Source organism: Myotis daubentonii, chromosome 9 (assembly GCF_963259705.1).
Source record: "Myotis daubentonii chromosome 9, mMyoDau2.1, whole genome shotgun sequence".
NCBI classification, from domain to species: domain Eukaryota; kingdom Metazoa; phylum Chordata; class Mammalia; order Chiroptera; family Vespertilionidae; genus Myotis; species Myotis daubentonii.
The window spans coordinates 59,289,951-59,309,139 of NC_081848.1; the positions used below are offsets into that span (position 1 = coordinate 59,289,951).

At 33.2% G+C, this 19,189-nt stretch overlaps 1 protein-coding gene across 6 annotated transcripts in view; it reads left to right on the forward strand.

The window, feature by feature from the left end:
* Positions 1 to 19,189, forward strand: part of GAS2 (growth arrest specific 2) — a 121,967-nt gene that overhangs the window by 46,539 nt on the left and 56,239 nt on the right. For all 6 annotated transcript variants that reach the window (XR_009454452.1, XM_059709149.1, XM_059709153.1 and 3 more), the window contains exons 4-5: positions 4,196 to 4,337; positions 15,572 to 15,635. Coding sequence is in view for 5 of the 6 variants with exons in the window: in XM_059709149.1 (XP_059565132.1) it covers positions 4,196 to 4,337; positions 15,572 to 15,635 (206 nt within the window). In the remaining variant the exon portion in view is untranslated. The remainder of the gene's footprint in view (positions 1 to 4,195; positions 4,338 to 15,571; positions 15,636 to 19,189) is intronic.

The window sequence follows — 19,189 nt, forward strand, 5'->3', positions numbered from 1 at the left end:
GCACCCCAGCGGGACCCCCACCCTGATCCAGGACACCCTTCAGGACAAACCAGCCGGCCCCCACCCGTGCATCAGGCCTCTATCCTATATAATAAAAGGGTAATATGCAAATTGACCCTAATAGCAGAACAACTGGGAATGACTGGTCACTATGACATACACTGACCACCAGGGGGCAGATGCTCAATGCAGAAGCTGCCCCCTGGTGGTCAGTGCACTCCCACAGGGGGAGCTCTGCTCAGCCACAAGCCAGGCTGATGGCTGCCAGCACAGCAGTGGTGGCGGGAGCCTCTCCCACCTCAGCAGCGCTAAGGATGTCTGACTGCAGTTTAGGCCTGCTCCCCGCTGGCAAGTGGACATCCCCCGAGGGGTCCCAGACTGCGAGGGGGCACAGGCTGAGCTGAGGCCCCCCCCCCCCAGTGCACACATTTTTGTGCACCGGGCCTCTAGTACTTCCTTAACTACTCAGGGCCATTCTCTATTCTAAACCTATTCTTTAAGATTTCCTTGCAAAGGGGAAAGTTGATTTTAGTCAATATTTCTGTTTTTCTTTTATTTACTGATATTAAAGAAGAGATTCAGGCAGAGCTGGCTTTTTCCCAGAATTTTCATGAGAACCTAGAAAAATTAACAAATTAAAAAATCATAGAGATCGAAGATTTATAATTGCTAAGTTTTTCAGAACTTTATAACAATTTTTGTGTAAAATGTGTCAAAATATTTTTAAGTCACAAAAGTATTGAGTGCTGGTATTATTGAATCATTTGATCTTTAATTCAAATGAAATTAGACTTCCTCCCTTAGACTCTTAATTATAAATGGCACGTCAACCCTGGGAAGACCCTTGACCCTTTGCTTTCTGGTTGACATGCAGTCAGGAAGAATTTTGGATCTTACAAGCTATGTACTACTGCTCTCAGCCAATGAGTAAAGATCCTTTCTCCTAGTGTGTGTGATGGTACTGTACTGTATATAAGGGTTCACTAGTCATTTGGACTAATGAAGATGACTTTAAACAATATATAGCAATAAAAAATTTCATCTGGGTGAAGATTGGAAGCTTCCTTTCACACTGTTTACAGTTTCTAGTCTTCAGCTGACATGGAAGCAATGACTTTAATAGCTCCATAACAGAAACAAATACTCCATAAATCACATAAAGGCCAGGTTGTTAAATCAGTATTACTGATGAATTTCTTTACACTGAAAATTCCCAAGTTATGAAGTATCAGTAGCTAGCTTTAATTTTATCTGTCCTAAAATAACTTTCATGTCTTTCATTATGAATGAATTTTAAACAAATGCTTAGATTCTGGTATATGATATGTAGATGACTTTGCAAGGACCACAGGCTTATAGGTAGGAAAAAAAATGCTATTTTTATTTATATGCTCAGTGCTTGTCCTTGTAAGTTCTTAAAGAGTAGGCTGAACAATTTGGGGGCTTGTTGCTGGCGGGTATTCTCTCAAAATGTGTTCCTTGGTGGATTAAGTATCAAATCAATCTCTAGCTTCCTTCATGCACTATGGATATTGTATGCCTTTATGCCATACAAATCATGCTCCTCATGTTCTTTAGCATGCCTTTAGCTATGTCAAATATTTTACAGTTCCTGGGTTATAGGTCCTGTATTCAAATTCATTTATCCCTTTGAAATGGTCTCACAAGTTATGTTTTCCCCACCCAAGGGAAAGAGATGGTAGATTTTAAAGTGGCTCAGTGTTTGGATTTATTTATGTTCTTAAAAGATGATCTGCGCCTTACCAGTATTTCACCTTATGAAAGGTTTATAGTCACCTCTTGGAAATTTTGTTTCAGCAAATACAATTTTAATATGTTTCTATTGATTTCAGAGAGGAAAAGAGGGGGAGAGAGAGAGAGAAACACCAATGATGGGAGAGAATCATTGATCGGCTGCCCCTGCACACCCCCCCAGTGGGGAATGAGCCCACAACATAGGCATGTGCCTTTGACTGACTGGAATCAAATCCAGGACCCTTCAGTCTGCAGGTCGCTGTTCTATCCACTGAGCCAAACTAGCTAGGGCAAATACAATTTTTAAAAATGTTTTGGCTGACATAAGTAACTTATTTTGACTACTTAATCTGAAAATATTGAAAAAATCACTCAAAATCCTATAACGTATTTTGAAATTATGTAAATAAGTAAATGATCCTCTATGCATCAATCACTTTCCTCAAATATAATTTCTATTGTTTGGATGCATGTCCTCCTTGAGTTTTTCCTAAGTTAACATTATATAAGGAAATACAGTATTCACACTTATAATACAACATATTTATATGCAACTTAACTTTTTATATGTCCATTTGCATCATAGATATACATATATACACATATATATATGCACATACATATGCCAGTGTATATAATAATAATAATGATGAAATTATATATATGTGTGTGTGTGTGTGTGTGTGTGTGTGTATGTTTTTGCAAATTGTTGTTTTTGCTTAAGAGTATATAATGAACATCTTATGGTTCAATGCATGTATGTTTATCTTGGTCTTTTTAATGATACATAGATTTCAATTGCATTTTTATATTATATTTTATTCCACCAGCCCTCTCTTGACATATTCTTATTTCAAGTTATTTTTTTGTTCGGTCACTGTTGCAACATACATATATCTTTAAGTAGTAATGCTATTATATCTATAGGCTATATTCATAAAAGTGAATTGTTAGATTTAAGAACATATGTATTTTAATTTTAATAAGTACTGACTAATTGGTGTTTGTGAATATCTTATAAAGAATATATTATGCTGTTCTATATCTATTTGCTATTCATATAGGAAAGTATTTCTCTGAAAACTGTTACTTAACCAAAGTGGTTAAAGGGGTATTGCTACATAGTTATCTCATTTTTCATTTATATACATATCTATATTACCTAATCTATATATATTTGTATATTCATGCAAAAATTTTAATTATGTCTACCCTAAGTCAAATTCAGTCATCAACAAAGAGATGTAGTGACACAGCCTTTAACTGATATAGTAACTGAGTGTTCTAGTTGTCTAGCCATAAAAATCCTTGCTCATGAAGAAGTCTAGTAGTAGTTTGATGTTAGCAGGACTTCACCAGTCCACTCATGGGCCATTGTTATATTTTTTAAATCCATCCTTGTATATGGACTCAACAATCAAGCACATTTTGGTTATATTTGCTGGTTGACAGTGCATAGAGGAAACATCCTGTCTATGAATATAAATCACAAAGTGCTTATCCCTTGATCTTTTTTCTCTTTGAGCTAAAGCTCTATATAACCCAGATCATACAAATTCATAGTTCTGTCTTTTCCTTAGAGTCTCACTGTATGACTTCACGCTATGCCATGGAAACTGGTTATAGTCTATTTAAGAAAAAACCCTACACAACTCTTTATAACACTTGGTATGGTACCAAGAGAGATTTCCTGTTTAAAATTATGAGAAACTGTTAATAGAAAAGTTTGTAGAGGTTCACACCTCCCTTATTTTAAGCATTTTTTTTTTATCCAGGAAGAAAAATGGTGTGGAATGTTAATATGTTTCAAGATCAGGTAGCAGAAAGCCAACCAGAATGATATAACAATACCCTATAGTTTAAACGGAAACAGTCTAGAAGAAAGATGTTCGAGTGTTATTGTTAAAAAAAGATTTTTCATATTAATTTTTATGACGAGGGTGATGAAGGCTTGTGTGTTAAATAATTCCACTGCTCTCTTTTTAACTGTATAGTTCTTGTGTAATTTTTCTAATGTGTGTACCTATGTACCTAAGAATGCAGGTGTGTGTTATATATATTCATATACTATATTTGTATTTCATTCTTCTTTCACAAATGAGAAATACATTTATAAATACTTTGTGAGACATACTGATAGAAGAAAAGGCCAAAAATAATATAAGAGAAAGGAAAGGGGTCATCTGAGCCAGGGTAGGGATTTACGTATATTTACCATTAGCTACTAAAAAGCCTGTGTACAGGCACAGATTTTTATAGTCTCTTAATGCCAGCTAAAGTTCCATATACATTTCACTTCCTTTCTCTAGTTCTTTACTAACCTATTTATTGACATGAGGTCATCCCAAAGCATTTTGTTGAAAACATAAATGTATATTTAATGGGTCACTGTGATGACTTTTCCAGAATTCCTTCAGAGTGAGATTTCTTTGTTTTTCAGAATCTTCCCATGAAGAAGATTCCATGCAAAGCCAGTGCACCCTCAGGCTCCTTTTTCGCCAGAGACAATACAGCAAATTTCTTATCCTGGTGCCGAGATTTAGGGGTAGATGAAACATGTCTATTTGAATCGGAAGGTTTGGGTATGTATTTTCTTCAGAACTTTAACTGATTAAAAGTATTGTATTTGTCAGTATAACTACCAAAACTAACTTTTTTATGAGATGTCATTTCACAGATGAACTTTAAAAAATTCGTAGTTTGGTGTAAATGAGCTTTTGAAGGTAGTAAAATGCATGTCCTCTTACTATTTATTCTCTTGGGCATAAAGGATAGGAACATAAATAGCACAATTACTGTCAAAATAAGATCAAGTAAATACAATGCAAAATTGGGGGATATTTGAAAAAGGCAGGGTTCAATTTTCCCACCAGGTTCTAACCTGCACTAGAAAGGAAGTAGCTATGTATGTTCTAGCCATGGGAGCACAATTGTCTTTTTGCTTCTCTAAAGTTACGAAAACATCATTTCCCGTAAGTTCTCTTTGTGAAACTGGAGTTTGTTCATTTATTTATTTAATTTGGTGAGTTAAAAATCAGCCAAGCAAGTAGGAGATTGGATTAAAGATGATGAAATAAAAGACCGATATCTTAGTGCCCAGACCTACCCAGATTATTGTGGGGTTTTTTGGTCTTGTTTTGTTTTATTATTGAATTTTGCCAAATCCACTTCCAGGCCATAGGATGAGCTTTTGCATTTCCTCTGGACAAAACATACAGTTTTTGGTGTTTCAGCATTACTCATGAAATAGAACTGAGTGAAGAAAGGAGACATGTAGAGGGGAAAAAGCTTTCGTTCTTTTGCCTGAAGCTTTAAAAAATCAATTCACAAAAATCACATAATACCAAATATTAACATCAAAGTAAGCTGAGCATCCTTCAGAGAGAACAAGTATACAAATTGCCTTCCAAACAGTCAGACTATCCTAGCCCCCAGGGCTCACAAAGCAATATTCTCCTGTTGAACCTAGGAAATTGATGGCAACAGCTACAATCTTCATTTTTTGTCCTCAAGGAAATTTGTATTTGTACTAAGAGGAATTGATGTGATATAGAAAAGATTATCATTAAATTTCTGAGAATTATCTCAGCAGAGAAGAAAAACACATTAATTTAGACTAGGAGAACATTTTATACTTGAAAGAAAAAACAATCAGAGTAATTACACAATAGCATACTACGTGTGCTCCTTGAATGTAAATTATATGAATGGGCTTTGACTGTTCTTACCATTTCCTCACATTAAAGTAAAACAAATTTGGTGGGAGATGTGTGTGTACGTATATACCTCTTCTTCAGTCCAATATTAATTTTACAGATAGATTTTAACTTTTAGGTTAATAGGGAAACTCTGTGAGTGGAGGATTCCAAGAAAGGAGTGTGGAAGAATTATTTGTGAAAAAATATTCTTGAAAGATCTAGTGTGGGGCAAAAGTAAGTCTACAATTGTTTGTATGGAAAATAATGCAGTAATGAATAAACAGTAATACAAGAATAAACTCAGTTTCATGTACTCACAACTGTAAACCTACTTTTGCCCAACCCTTTATACAGCTATATAATCAAGTGTGGACAAATAATATCATGATTTAAAATTCTGAAGTGCCCCTTCATTACCAACAACTGACACAGAGGGAAACTGCTTTATTATTAATTTATTGATTGTACAGATTTTCATTAAAGAAGTCTTTTTCAGTGGCAACTATAGGCCAAGTGGATTAGTAACTATGAATGTAAATGTGATCTTGTCTCATTTTTTTCATTGTCCACGAATTAGTTAAACTAATAAAACTTTTTGTTAGTTAAACTAATAAAACTTTTAGTTGGAATTGAAGAAGAGTCAATCTAGTAATAAATTTTCTCTGTAGTACATATATCACTGGTGCCAAGTTCCTAATGAGAATTGAATGCATATTATTTACCTTGATGGCTTTTTAAAACCCCATTCAGATAATGACTAATATATTTTATCTTGAAATAGTCAAGTCTAAAGAAACATATGTAATAATGGTTGTAGTATATAAATAAGTATTCTGCAGCATATACAATCAAGTAAAGAAGAATTTTGAGGTGGTCTAGTTCTTCACCCTGTTTGGAAAAAAAAGACAACAAAAAACCGTATAAGAAGAAAGTCCATGAGAATTTAAATATAATAACTGTCAAGTATTTTGCTAAAATATCTTTGATTTTTATTACCTTCTATATTATAACTTAAAACTAAGTTACCTTGCAATTAAAATGCATTAATATATCTATGGAAATTTAATAAGACCAAGTTTTCAAGCTACAAAATTTAAAAATAATTTTTAATTGTTTAAGTAGCAAATTAAAGCAAATAGGCATTCTAGTTTGAAAAGATAAATTTGAACTTTCTGCTGCTCAGAATAGGACATGAGGTGATATATAATAGGCCTGGGGAGCTAAAAGAAGGGAGCCAATAATACAGCATTGACTTTCGGATTACTCAGAGAAAGGAAACAGCTGTGCCCATAGATGTTAAAGATAATCAAGAGGAAGGGCAATGAGAAATTCCATTTCCCCAAGTGGAACCCTTTCTCCTTGGATTTTTATTATCACTGTAGGTGAGGAAGTGATCGGGCCTCTGCTGATGGCCTTGGACTCTGTACTTGCAGAATTGACTTTCCTGCAACAATAACACTGTGTACTCTGCTTGATGTCTTTTCACACTTCACTTTTGAAAGGGAATTTAGGGCAAGGATTTTTTTCCTTTTTTCTACCTCAAGATTTCATTTCAGTAGCACACAAGATGAAGAGCATCCTTTGTGTCACAGTGTTTTGAATAGCAAATAAAATGAAAAGATGCCCTGATGAAGGGGAAAATCTGTTTGAATGAATGATAAAGTAGATCACTGTATTGAGTGTGTATCAAGAGGCTTCTGTCTTCAGCTGTTCAAAGGCCTTTGCCTGCATAAAGCATTCTTATCTTCATGGCAACTGATATGCTACCCTCTGTTGCAGTGCTTTTTGTACAATTATTTTGTGAGAGGATCTTGATTCACAGCTCACTCAATCTGTTCTATTTCCACAACAGCTAATGACAAGAAATCTCAGTGGGTGGGGAAGGTATGCCAGGGGTGGAAAGGGGAGTATGGACAGCAACTTATTCCATGTGCTCCTCTCATGCTTCTTGTCTTTTGGATTCTTGGCAGATACATTTCTGTGCCACATGATACAATCACATACAGAGTATAATCTGCAGTTTATTTTCTATGACATTCTCGGTAATTTTTCCTCTGTGAAATGTCACTTCTAAGATCATAAGTTCATGACTGTACTGAAGTATTTCCAAAACAAGCCAATAGAAAGATGGACACAGGTCTTGAAAAGCCTATTCATAAAAGATTTATAAAAATCCAATAAAGGTATGAAATGTTTGACACATTAGCAATGAAGTAAATGTGATTAAAACTATGAAAATTACACAGATTAAGAAAATTGTATGTTTAATGCTGAGAAGATAGGAAAATAGGATATTCTATAGAGTACTGGAGAAAATTGGAAATTGATATGTCTGCTTTGGAGGGCAATTTGACATTATCCATCAGAGACCTGAGAAGTGTTCATGTCCTCTTATCAGGTTGTTCTACTTCTAAAAGTTTATCCAATGGAAATAAGTGGAGAAAGGCTTCAGAATGTCCACTGAAACGTTTTTGTAATAGTAAAAAAATGTGAAAATGAATTAAATCTATGACATATAGTGATAGCTTAAACAAATTACAGTCATCCAGAGATACCAACAAAAGATAATATTTTTGAGACTTTAAGTATATGGGTAACTGATGACATACTCTGAAACATGAAGTCACACATTTATATCTAGTAAATAACAAGAAAATATATTTAGAATTTGAAAGAAAGATAAACAGTAGTTGGGTTATAAATGATATCATTTTACTCTTCAATTATCTATTAACTAGGCAGTAAAATGATATGGCATATAATCTGAAACATAAACAATTTTTTTGTTAAGATACAATGTGAACCAATTTGCATAGAGAAGTATTTATGGACATAAAATTTATACATCAGTGTGTTATAAGGTATGTTTTGTATCATTGAGATTTCAAGTGATTATAGAATTTTATACTGCTATGGGAACAGATGAAATAAATCTTTGTGTGTTCTGTGGAGCATACTTTAGTCTTAAGATTTTACATAATATGCTCATTGACAACCCCAATTGTTCAAACCATGGTGACATAAAAGTGACTGGAGATTTTATTTTTCATGTGTCTGATTTATTAATAAATTGGTTCCATTGGATTCCTTAAAAATATTTAGGATGTGCTTTAAGCTAAAAAAGATCAACTTGAAATGGTTTTTATTTTAAATTTAAAAGTATGTAGTCTATTGGTCTAAAAATAAAATACTTCCCCAATAATTATTTTGAAAGAAATGAACTTTAATGTAGAGTAAAGGGAAAAAACATTTAGAAGGCTCTAGTTATGAAAGCATTTTCTGTTTTCAGTTTGGAAGAGATGTAAAATTTCTTAAACTGTATTAATAATAATTATTCCTAACATTAAGTGTAATAATTTTTCAAAGGTTAAGTACTTGAACTACCATTTCTAAAATAATGATGAATATTTTGATGTGGATCATTTTTATTATTTAAATTAAGACCCAGGAATGTATGATTTATTTTCAGTCTTAAAGAGTTGTGTTTTGGGGGGTAAAGGAGGGAATGGGAGACATCTATAATACTGTCAACAATAAAAATATAAATAAATAAATAAATAAATAATTTTTTAAAAGTTGTTTTTTAAGTCCTAAAATTGATGTTCATATGTGATTTTTTAAAGATATTTTAAGCAAGAAACTAGTTAAATTATTCAAGTTCTTATATGGGAGATTTATTTTTTATAATTTCTCTTAGCACACAAATTAGAAATGTCATGTTAGTTTAATTTTTCCCTGAGACCTGTTTATTTTGTGTTATTTGTATGCATTCCAGTAACCTGGGAGATGGGGGGAGAAAAGGATGGGAGGAAATTCTTTTAAAATGCACAGTTTTTTGCTTTCTGTAATTGTGTCAATATCATTATATTATTGGATGATTATAGGATTTGGAGGCCAGTGACTATTCTTCATCTATTTCTCTGAGAAAGATCAACTCAGCGAGAAAAGGGTTTGCTATCTGCTGTGCTAGCATGCCAATGTGTGTGACTTGCTTTTTATTTTTATTTTTATTTTTATTTTTATTTTTATTTTTATTTTTATTTGCTGTGTTCATGTTTGCTGTGTGGCACTGTCTTCTTTTGATGCATGACTTTGATGTTCAGTTTTACAAAGTCCTTTGTCCTTTTGAACACGGGTCAAGCACTGATCTATTTGCAATATTCCTGTGATGTTGCTGTGTCAAAGTAAAAAGGATTGTGTATGGATTTTAAACACTGTTTCCCATTTTATACTTAATGTCACCTGTTGCATCAGAAAAAGAATCTATGCCTGCCTTCCAGTGCTTGATGAATCATCTTTTGTTGTCTATATTGAGGATTGCAAGAGTATTTCTGTAGAAAAAGCTACATTATTTCTATTAGTCTTAATGTGGGATAACAATTCCATGCAGCTCTGGGTTATTTATATTCACCTTATTTCTTTCCTAAGAACAATGTATTTTAGACGTTTTTTTTACACCTGTTCTTATAATTCTAATTCACTTTTTACTTTTGAACTGAAAAATTCTTTCCAAATTTAGCCATTTTCCTTATGCCAGATAAAACATAAGCAAGAACAGTATGGAAGCTGATTTAGGGAACTAAGTGTGTTCTTGGAATTGTAGGTGTATCAGGGCTTGCTGGAGTCAGGGTCAAGTTAGGAAAGTAAACAGCTTTCTAATTTTTCCACGTTAAATTTTTTACTGTACAATATTTAATAATGAAAGCTACATGCTCAATAATGAGAGCTAAATAGTGTACATGTGCTACCATTTCTACTCTCCCCAAAACCATCATGTTATAAATGAGAATGCTGGGACCTCGAGAAATGAATAACCGCCCCAGTGTTACACAGCTTCTCAATGGCCCAGCTGGGACTTTAACTCGGTGCCATTACCTCCAATGGTCATGTCCTATGTTACAGAAAGTTATGCTTTGAGTTAATTTTAGAAGTTCACGTGTGTTTTTTTTCAAATAAAAGGGAAAATAAAATATACACAAAATTAGAAAAGATTCTCGCCTCTTACTGCTATTCTGAATGGTAGCCACCGGATCCATTAAATTAACATAGGGTCTGGGTGCTGGAGAAAAAAAGAGTGCTACTTGCGCCAGACAATGTCGATTTAATGGCAAAAGCAAATGACTATATTTTATTCTATACATCTCCCATTGCTGATGAGATTTTTGAATGAACTCTAACACTGTATGTAATTATATGAATGTGATGTTTTGTTTTCATTGTGAACGATGATTCTGAGAAATTTGGATACACACACACTCAGCATTAATGAACTTGCAGGTCTCTTTCTCCGTGGCCTTTTCTTTTGCTCACTAGCCTCCCTCGGGTCAGTTTTTAAGGCACCTAAACGGCCGTGCCTTGCCTAATTGCCTCCTACCTTTAAACTCAAAGATTTCTGTGTCATCTAACTGGGCGTCACATGCTGGCTGAGAGCAGTTTGTTACTATCCCTTCACTTTGTGGTGTGGCAGCTTTTGTACCTTATAGATCCTGGCAGGAGAAAAATGCCCATAATACCCAATCAAGGGTAACTGAATGCATGACTTATTTCCTCCTTTATTCATCTTCATCACCTCATCATCACCACTATTATCCTAAATATTTTTAGAGCGTATATCATATATCAAAACACTTTCGAATGGTTTTAACAAAATACAGGGGTGGGCAGTAGTAGGTTTACAGTTGTTGGTATGGGAAATAGATAATACAAGAATAAATAATAATACAAAAGTCAATTCTTGTGTTTCACGTGCTTACAACTATAAATCTACTTTATATATATGATTATACATAATGTTTTCTTCCTAAATATAAATATTAAAGCCAGTTTCCTTCACGACCAACCTGAATGTTTTAGCCTCTAATGTATGGAAACTAACAGACAAGACAATTTTTCACTTCTTTGTTCATCTGTTAAAACTTAATATATTTAGCTAAACTATACATTAATGGCCCAATGCATTTTATCCTTGGGTTGCTGTGACATTGAAACTCTACCCTTGGTTTTAGTGGAAGGCCTCATTTTCTATTCCTGGAGCTCACAGCATTCTATTTGACATTTGATGCCCATGAGATTTTTATAGAATCTAGGTTATAAGATTGAGTCTCTCGCCACATATTTTTGAATAGGGATCTGTGTTACTTTTCCCAGAGGTGTTCTGCATTATACCTTTCTTTTAAATGGCTTTTGATTATTTAAAAAGAAGCCTCCAGTGATTAAAAAAAAACACAACCTTTTGCAAAATAATCACCATTGACTGGAGAGCTTTTTATTTGTTGTAAAGAGAATTTGTTCAGAGAAAAGAAAGCAGTAATGATCCCCTCTAATACCTGTAACTCAAAGTGAAAAACCATGTTAACGTTACAGTGATAAAGTGAAAAAAATGTTTCCTACTGGAAATTTCAGTGAAAGTGGAAGGTTTTTTGTATTTTTGAAAAGATTACTCAGGAAATGTGTTTAAAATGAATAGGACATATGACTCAATGCGAAGGCTTTAGTTCACAGGCAGTAGAAGTTGCCTTTCTAATCTACCTGACAAAGACATGCATTTAGCTATTTAATCTCCTAAAATATACAATTCATAATCAATTATAATAACTTATCAAAAATAGAGTCATTTAAAGTATTTTAGTCCCACAGACTGAGCAAAATTAATAGTAAGATGTTTGGTATCTCATAAAATGACATGTCCTAATGTAATTGTTACTTAAACGTTATACTTAGCACAAAATCATAATAGCTTCATGAGATCTGCTTTATATCTAGCTGTATACACTGGCTAAATTGATGTATTTAACTTGAAATTTGATTAAATTTAGAATTTACTGTCTCTGGTATAATATAAATGATAAGATATTCAAATATAATAGGACCACTCTAAATTATACAAATTTATCAATAGAAATATGTGTGTGTGTGTTTTTGTTACAGTTTCTTCCCTTGCTTAGTATAGTAACTAACACATTGCTTAGACTGGTGTGGACATGATTAAATGCACAAAAAATGCTTTAAGAAAAAAAAAGTCAATTAATTTTTACTAAAGCCAAATGATGATCATCTTCGAGTAAGTGATTTATAACAATGAGAATAAAACGAACCTTCAACAAATCTTCCCTCATGTGCCACACACTGTGTTAAGATTAACAATAAATATTATTCTGTGTAATAGTCACAAAAATATCATGTGGTACGCAATATTCTTGCCCTCAGAAAACAGATTTCATCTAATGACCTCCTCAAATAGCACAACTAGTGCGTGTTAAAGCTCACACTCTCTCACAGCCACTGCACTCTCTCCATCTATGAACTTAGGTATAATGTAGATAGTACTTAAATTATTAAATTTAAATTTCATAGCAGTAAGGTAAGAGAGTTTTTTTTATAATGAAATATTTACATAATTTATATCTTGCCTTTTCTAAAAATGCTAGGTAAGATTTTAATCTTTATCAGTTAATTCATTGTCATAATCACTATCATGACCACATAATTTACATCCCCTTAGATATTATGAGATATTATATTTACTATGTAGTTACTCTGATCTAGGCACTGTGCTAATTAGTGCACCTCTACAGATTTATCTTATTTATTGCTTACTATCAAATATTGATATATTTTTTTTTCCTATTATGGGCCCGGCTTGATATGCCTACTATGTAAGGAGTCATTAACATGTGAGACAATATTTTAGGTGCATTTTGAAGCAATTCTATTGCTTTATACAGGATAATATTTCCAAAATTACTGGGAAGTAACATGTTATATTTCTATTAGCATTTTCCTAAGAAGTGATGCTGAGGAAAATGTTTGTTTCTCTAAATTATATAGGCTGGTTCTGTTAAGGGTGTAAGTGAAGAATCACGCTATTTCTTTTCAGTTTGCCAAATTATGGCTCTAATGCATCCATGTAGAGTTGACATTTGAGTTTCGGCATACAAAAAGTGTTTTAAATTGATAGTTCTGCTGAGGAAGCAAAGAAATACACACTAGTGATGCAGTCCTACATATCACAATGTTTTTCATATATTACCCACATTATTGTTTTTCTTCAGAATAATTATTTTCCATAAAATTTATTTGTTTACATACAATTCTTCTATAGCCCTCAGAATATGTACAACAAATTGGCTAAGGAATCATTATAGTTGGACAGGTATTAATTTTTATAGTTGGTTATTGACTGCACATTGACATAATATGGTCAGTTCACTGAATTTTTTCATTTTCTGACATTGTTGTCATCAAGAAATGCGTGAGATTATATCTCAAGCTCATCATGCTTTAACCACTTGCTTCACACAGCTTTCCTTCAGTGAAGATGAGGGTATTAGATGGGACTTTAAAATCCTTCTCCTCAGTTTTCATGTATTCTTTTTTTCCCCACTCAAAACTCCTGTTTGTCATTTGGTAGTATGGACAGAATTTTCAAAAAAAAGTTCAAATAAAAATAAATTGATTATCTACAAAGGAAGATTGATCTCCATTTGTTTGCTTCTGTTTTGTGATGGTTGTTGTTGGATGCCTATGTGATATGACATGCCACGAGTTACATTGCTCTGAAGTTGGTTTAATCTAGCAAAAGTTGTTAAGTTTGTGTCATTCTAGCCGAGGCAATTAATGGTGCATTTGACACTGGAGGTGTTAAGTATCTTTATTTTAAGACCTTTTAATTAAAAGTAACTTTAGGCTTCCCCAATTAGGATTTTGTGACAGTTTATTAAGGTTTAACTGAAACTAAAATTTGTATTACCAAGATTGGAAATATTTTAATTCAGAAATCCCATAATCAGTTTTGTTTTAATGAACATTGCTGATGGGATTAGAATTTATTTTAAAAGCTTTAAAAGTGATATTTTAAAGCAAGATAAAAATTTGTTTCTGTTGAAATCCAAGTGAAATCATATACTTGCAATCCAAGTAAGAGTATTTTACTAATCACCACACATTCTGAACAAATCCTATCGGTTGTCCATGGACCAAGTAGTGCCACTACCTTAATCTGTGTAAATAAAGAATTAAATGTTTAAATTAAAGGAATGGAATATTCCATTATGAAATTGAATGGGATATTCAGTTATAAAAATGTGATATTCAATTATAAAATTCTGTGTTTAAGAATTAAAGAAATATTATGATTTTTCTTAAAGTGTATTAATAAGCTAATATACTTTTAATCAGGATATTAACTGTGTCTATATAAAGGTCATTGTAATGCAATATTTTTTCCAATATCTGTTGTCTTTATTAGGTTGTATAAAATAACACTTAAAAATTCTCTAATTATGTTTTGAATAGAGAATAATATAAGCAGTAGGTACTCCTCTGGCAGGCCCAACAAATGCAAGTATGATTTGTCAGCATTACTGACTGTGTCCAAGCAATTGATAAAGATGTATTAAGTAATCAGGTTATATTAGAATAAAAATATCTATTCAAATAGTAGTCTTCTAATTTGTTCATTTTATGAACAAAGCTGGCAGATGGTATATATTCGTGTATATTCCCAAAATCCATCAGTTGGAAGTGTTTGTTTCTAAATTATCAATCAGATTTTATTAGAAGAGGACATTAAGTTTCAGGTCTCTTTTGTCATCTTGGCTTTAATGATAACAACAAACTGTGATGTGTGATTTTTATTCTTATTCATTGCGTTATTTCTGCCAAAATCACTAGTGAAGGTAAAGCCAGGATTTAAAAAAGGCCAGTCCTTAAAAAAATAAAAATAAAATAAAAAGCCAGTCTTTGTTCCATAATCTTCTGTGTGCTGTATGTAAAATATCTATCAGCTATTTATATCATAATTATAGCCACATATTGACTTACTAAAATTAATTGATGAAAATAATTTTAAGGTGAGATTTACACAGGTTGAGATTTCCTGAGACTAATGGCTTTGGGGAAGGGGGTCGGACAAAGAATTTTGAAAACTACCTTGAAGCTTTAGTAAAGTGAAGTCTCCTGTGAGGTAGGTAGGCTGTTTTTTGTGAATGTTAGGATGAAGACTCGCTAATTTCCTGGGACTGGGAGAGAGGAGGGGGTCAGTGGCAAGCCTATTCACCATTGAGCTGCTTTATAATCCCTTCTATTGTAAATGTGTCCACCTCTGTCTTGTCTTTCAGTTCTCCACAAGCAACCCAGAGAAGTGTGTCTCTGTTTGCTAGAGCTGGGCCGGATTGCAGCCAGGTAGGTCAGAATACTGCTACTATGTCAAGACATGAACCATCTCAGCATCCAGGCATGTAAGAAGCTTAATGGCTTTTTATTGCTGATGTTGAGCCTGTTGAGAAGCTATTTATTCAAATATGTACCAACATCTCAAGAGCAGTCATTCAAACTAAAAGCATGCCACCAATGTTCTTACCATTGTGATCCTGTTGTTAAAGCCACTCATATAGTCCTAACTGGTTTGGCTCAGTGGATAGAGGGTCAGCCTGCGGACTCAAGGGTCCCAGGTTCAATTCCGGTCAAGGGCATGTGGGAGTGTGCAGGAGGCGGCTGATGTTTCTCTCTCATTGATGTTTCTAACTCTCTACCCCTCTCCCTTCTCTCTGTAAAAAATCAATAAAATATATGTAAAAAAAATAAAACCACTCATATAAACTGTATGTGACAATTACTTTTACCTGATTGGAAAGTCAACCCCATTATATTTTTTCCTTAATCCTTCACGCTTCTCTTCCTCTTTACTCTTTACTAATGTTTAGCCTCCTCTTTCGTTCATTTTTTTTTCTCATTTTCTCCACTCAATATCTCATCTCTTAGCTCTTTTCGTTTCTAATTCTGAGTAGGGGAATAGTTGTAAAATTATTCTCCATATTTTTATTAGGGGAATATGTAGAATATAATTATTCTTACATAGAGATATCTTTAGAATCTTTGTCTTCTAGCAAAAAATAAATTAACAACTGTAGAAATCATAATTATGGTTGAATAGACAAAGGGAGGGACTTTATTAGTTAAGCTGACTTTATGTCATGTCTTCTTTTGTATCTTGCAAACCATTAAGCAGGGTTTCAGACAGCCCTAAAAATTAGAAATGAAGATTTAAATCTTTAAGAAGTCTTAGTGAAAAATTAAAATTAAGAATAAATTAGATGTTTTCTCATCCAGATCTGGGTATACTTTTAGAGCTGATTTCAGATGAATCAATAAGATCTCAATAAATGACTTGCTGCCATCGAAATGCTAGGTAAAAGAAACATGGGTCATCTAGAGTTCTTAATTAGCAGATGGAGCAAACAACTTTTTGTTTAGTTGTTTGTTTTGATTATACTTTCAGAATATTCTAAAATGCAGATTACATATTGTTGCTTTAATATTGTAACTATATGAATCAAATAAGCATCATGAATCTGAAAGTTGAGGTATAGAAGTAAAGAGGAGTTGCACTATCTACAGAGTTAGTTGGAGAATTGTCATTTTCTTCTTGTTTAGTTTCTATTATTTGCCTGTTTTCTGGATTTATTTATTTACTTATTTATTTTTGTAAATATACTTTTTTTGAACACTTTGAGTAGGAGATCTGCTGACCTGAACATTTTAACTATGATCAAATCATCAAAGGAGAAGACATAATACCCAATGACAAAATGCCTTTAAAAATCACCTTTCCTCCAGCTCTACATCTGACATAAATTGCCCCTTGCCATAGAATATAAAGCAAATTAAAATCTTTGTTATTAAAAAGGAATCATGATGGTCTGTTCAGTTTCAAGGTAAAGCATATATGAAGAATGTGACATTTTCCTCCCTCCCCCCCAAATATTTTAAAATTGAGATTCTGTGTTGCTTTTTTTTTTTTAAAAAAAAAACACACCTGTATTGAGATATGATTGACCTACAAAAAGCTGTATGTATTTAATATATACAACGCGATGAGTTTGGGGATAACTATATATCTGTGAAACCAGCACCATAATCTATGCCATAAACATATCCATCACCTTCAAAACTTTCCTCCTGCTATCTATTATTATCATTATTATTTATGATAACAATGGGTTTCTCCATTTCTCTCTATACTTATGATCATGCAAGCTGACAAAAGAAGTTTTTATTCATGCTGCAAAGAAAATATTACTAATCTCATAAAGGAGTTGTCAAAGGAGTAAGACTACCCTTACATTATAATACTTGATTTGTAAATTTTGCTTTTTATTTTCTTCACCTACTTGAGTGGTGTGAAGTATTGCACACTTTCACTGAAAAAGAGGAAATATGCCAAGAGATTGTTCAGGGTGTGCCATTGTACATTTTGTGTGCTACATAAGGTTAAACAGTTGAAAATGAATTGGGTAGATGGAACATTTAAGTATCAGAGTCTATTGAAGATTCTCTCGGTACACATTTGAAGATTTCTGTATTTATGGAAGTTCAGTTGTGCTTTATAGAAAATGGCAAACTGATCAACCCAAATCCCATTTCCTTAGCTCTATGTTGAAGCGTATTAGTTAAAGAGAAAAAAAGAAAATATATCCCCAATCTCATTTCTACTCCTACATTAGGGTGTGTATGTGTGTGTGTGTGTGTGTGTGTGTGTGTGTGTGTGTGTGTATGTATGTATATATATATAACCTTTATCTACATCCTTACTTTGTGCTTCTTTCTTGTTTAACTCCTCCATGGAGGCTTATATAAATTGTTAAGGTAAGATGGTTTTAGCCAAAACTAAAAGTGATTTTGGGAGAGCTCTCAAGAATCACAACATTCATTTGTATACACAACGGATGAGTTTTGAGCATAACAAAGTTCCCAATACAATCTTGTGAGTTTTTTTTTATCACGAATAGATGATGCTTTTTTATATTTGATTCTAAACATTTCTCCTCAAATTACATAAATGTCATCTTAAAAGCATCAACGTCACTTCGGATATGATTTGCAAAATGTTTCTGGTTTTCTGCCGTGTTCTCCTGCGTGGTATCATTCAGGGAAGCCCCTTGGGCTACTCCGAGCATTGAGATGGGAGGATGACACCACTTACTTTTGCTCTCATGGGTAAAACTTCCTTTTATTTTCAACCAAATAGAGTTATCATCCCTCTAGAGTGAAATCCCTCCATTAACATTTCAGAAACCATGTCAGTTTCTGGGTGTAAAATATGCATGTTTGCCTTCTGAAAAGTAAAACACTCAGCAACGGGAGGTCAATAAAACCTCACAGATCTTTTTAATGACAGTGTTTTGATATTTATTCCTTAAAAAAAAAAGTTGCTGTGAATTTAACGTTTTCTACAGACTGCAGAATTAAGATTAGCTTTACAATAATAGTAAAACACTTGATATTTTGGTTTGGGGCCATAATCAATCATCAGCATCATAGTGAAGCTTTTTATATTTTTGAGAACTTCCTTGATTTTGAACAAAATTTATTACTACTAAAAAGAAATATATCTTAATTTATTTTATTTTTTTAATCTTTATTGTTGAAAGTATTACATATGTTGCCTTTTGTTCCCCATTGATTCCTTATAACTTGCACCCACCCCATGCCCCAGGCCTTCACCACCCTTCGCCTGTGTCTATGGGTTCTGCACACATGCATACAAGTTCTTTGGTGGATCTCCTCCCACCTGCCCACCTACCTTCACCTTCCCTCTGAGAGTTGACTTTCTGTTCTATGCTTCTATGAAAAACAAAAACAAAATAAAACAAAAAACTTTAAAATAATTTTGTTAGTCTTCTATTTAAACCATGGCCAAACAAAATGTTTCATAAAAATATTCTTTTACAAGACTT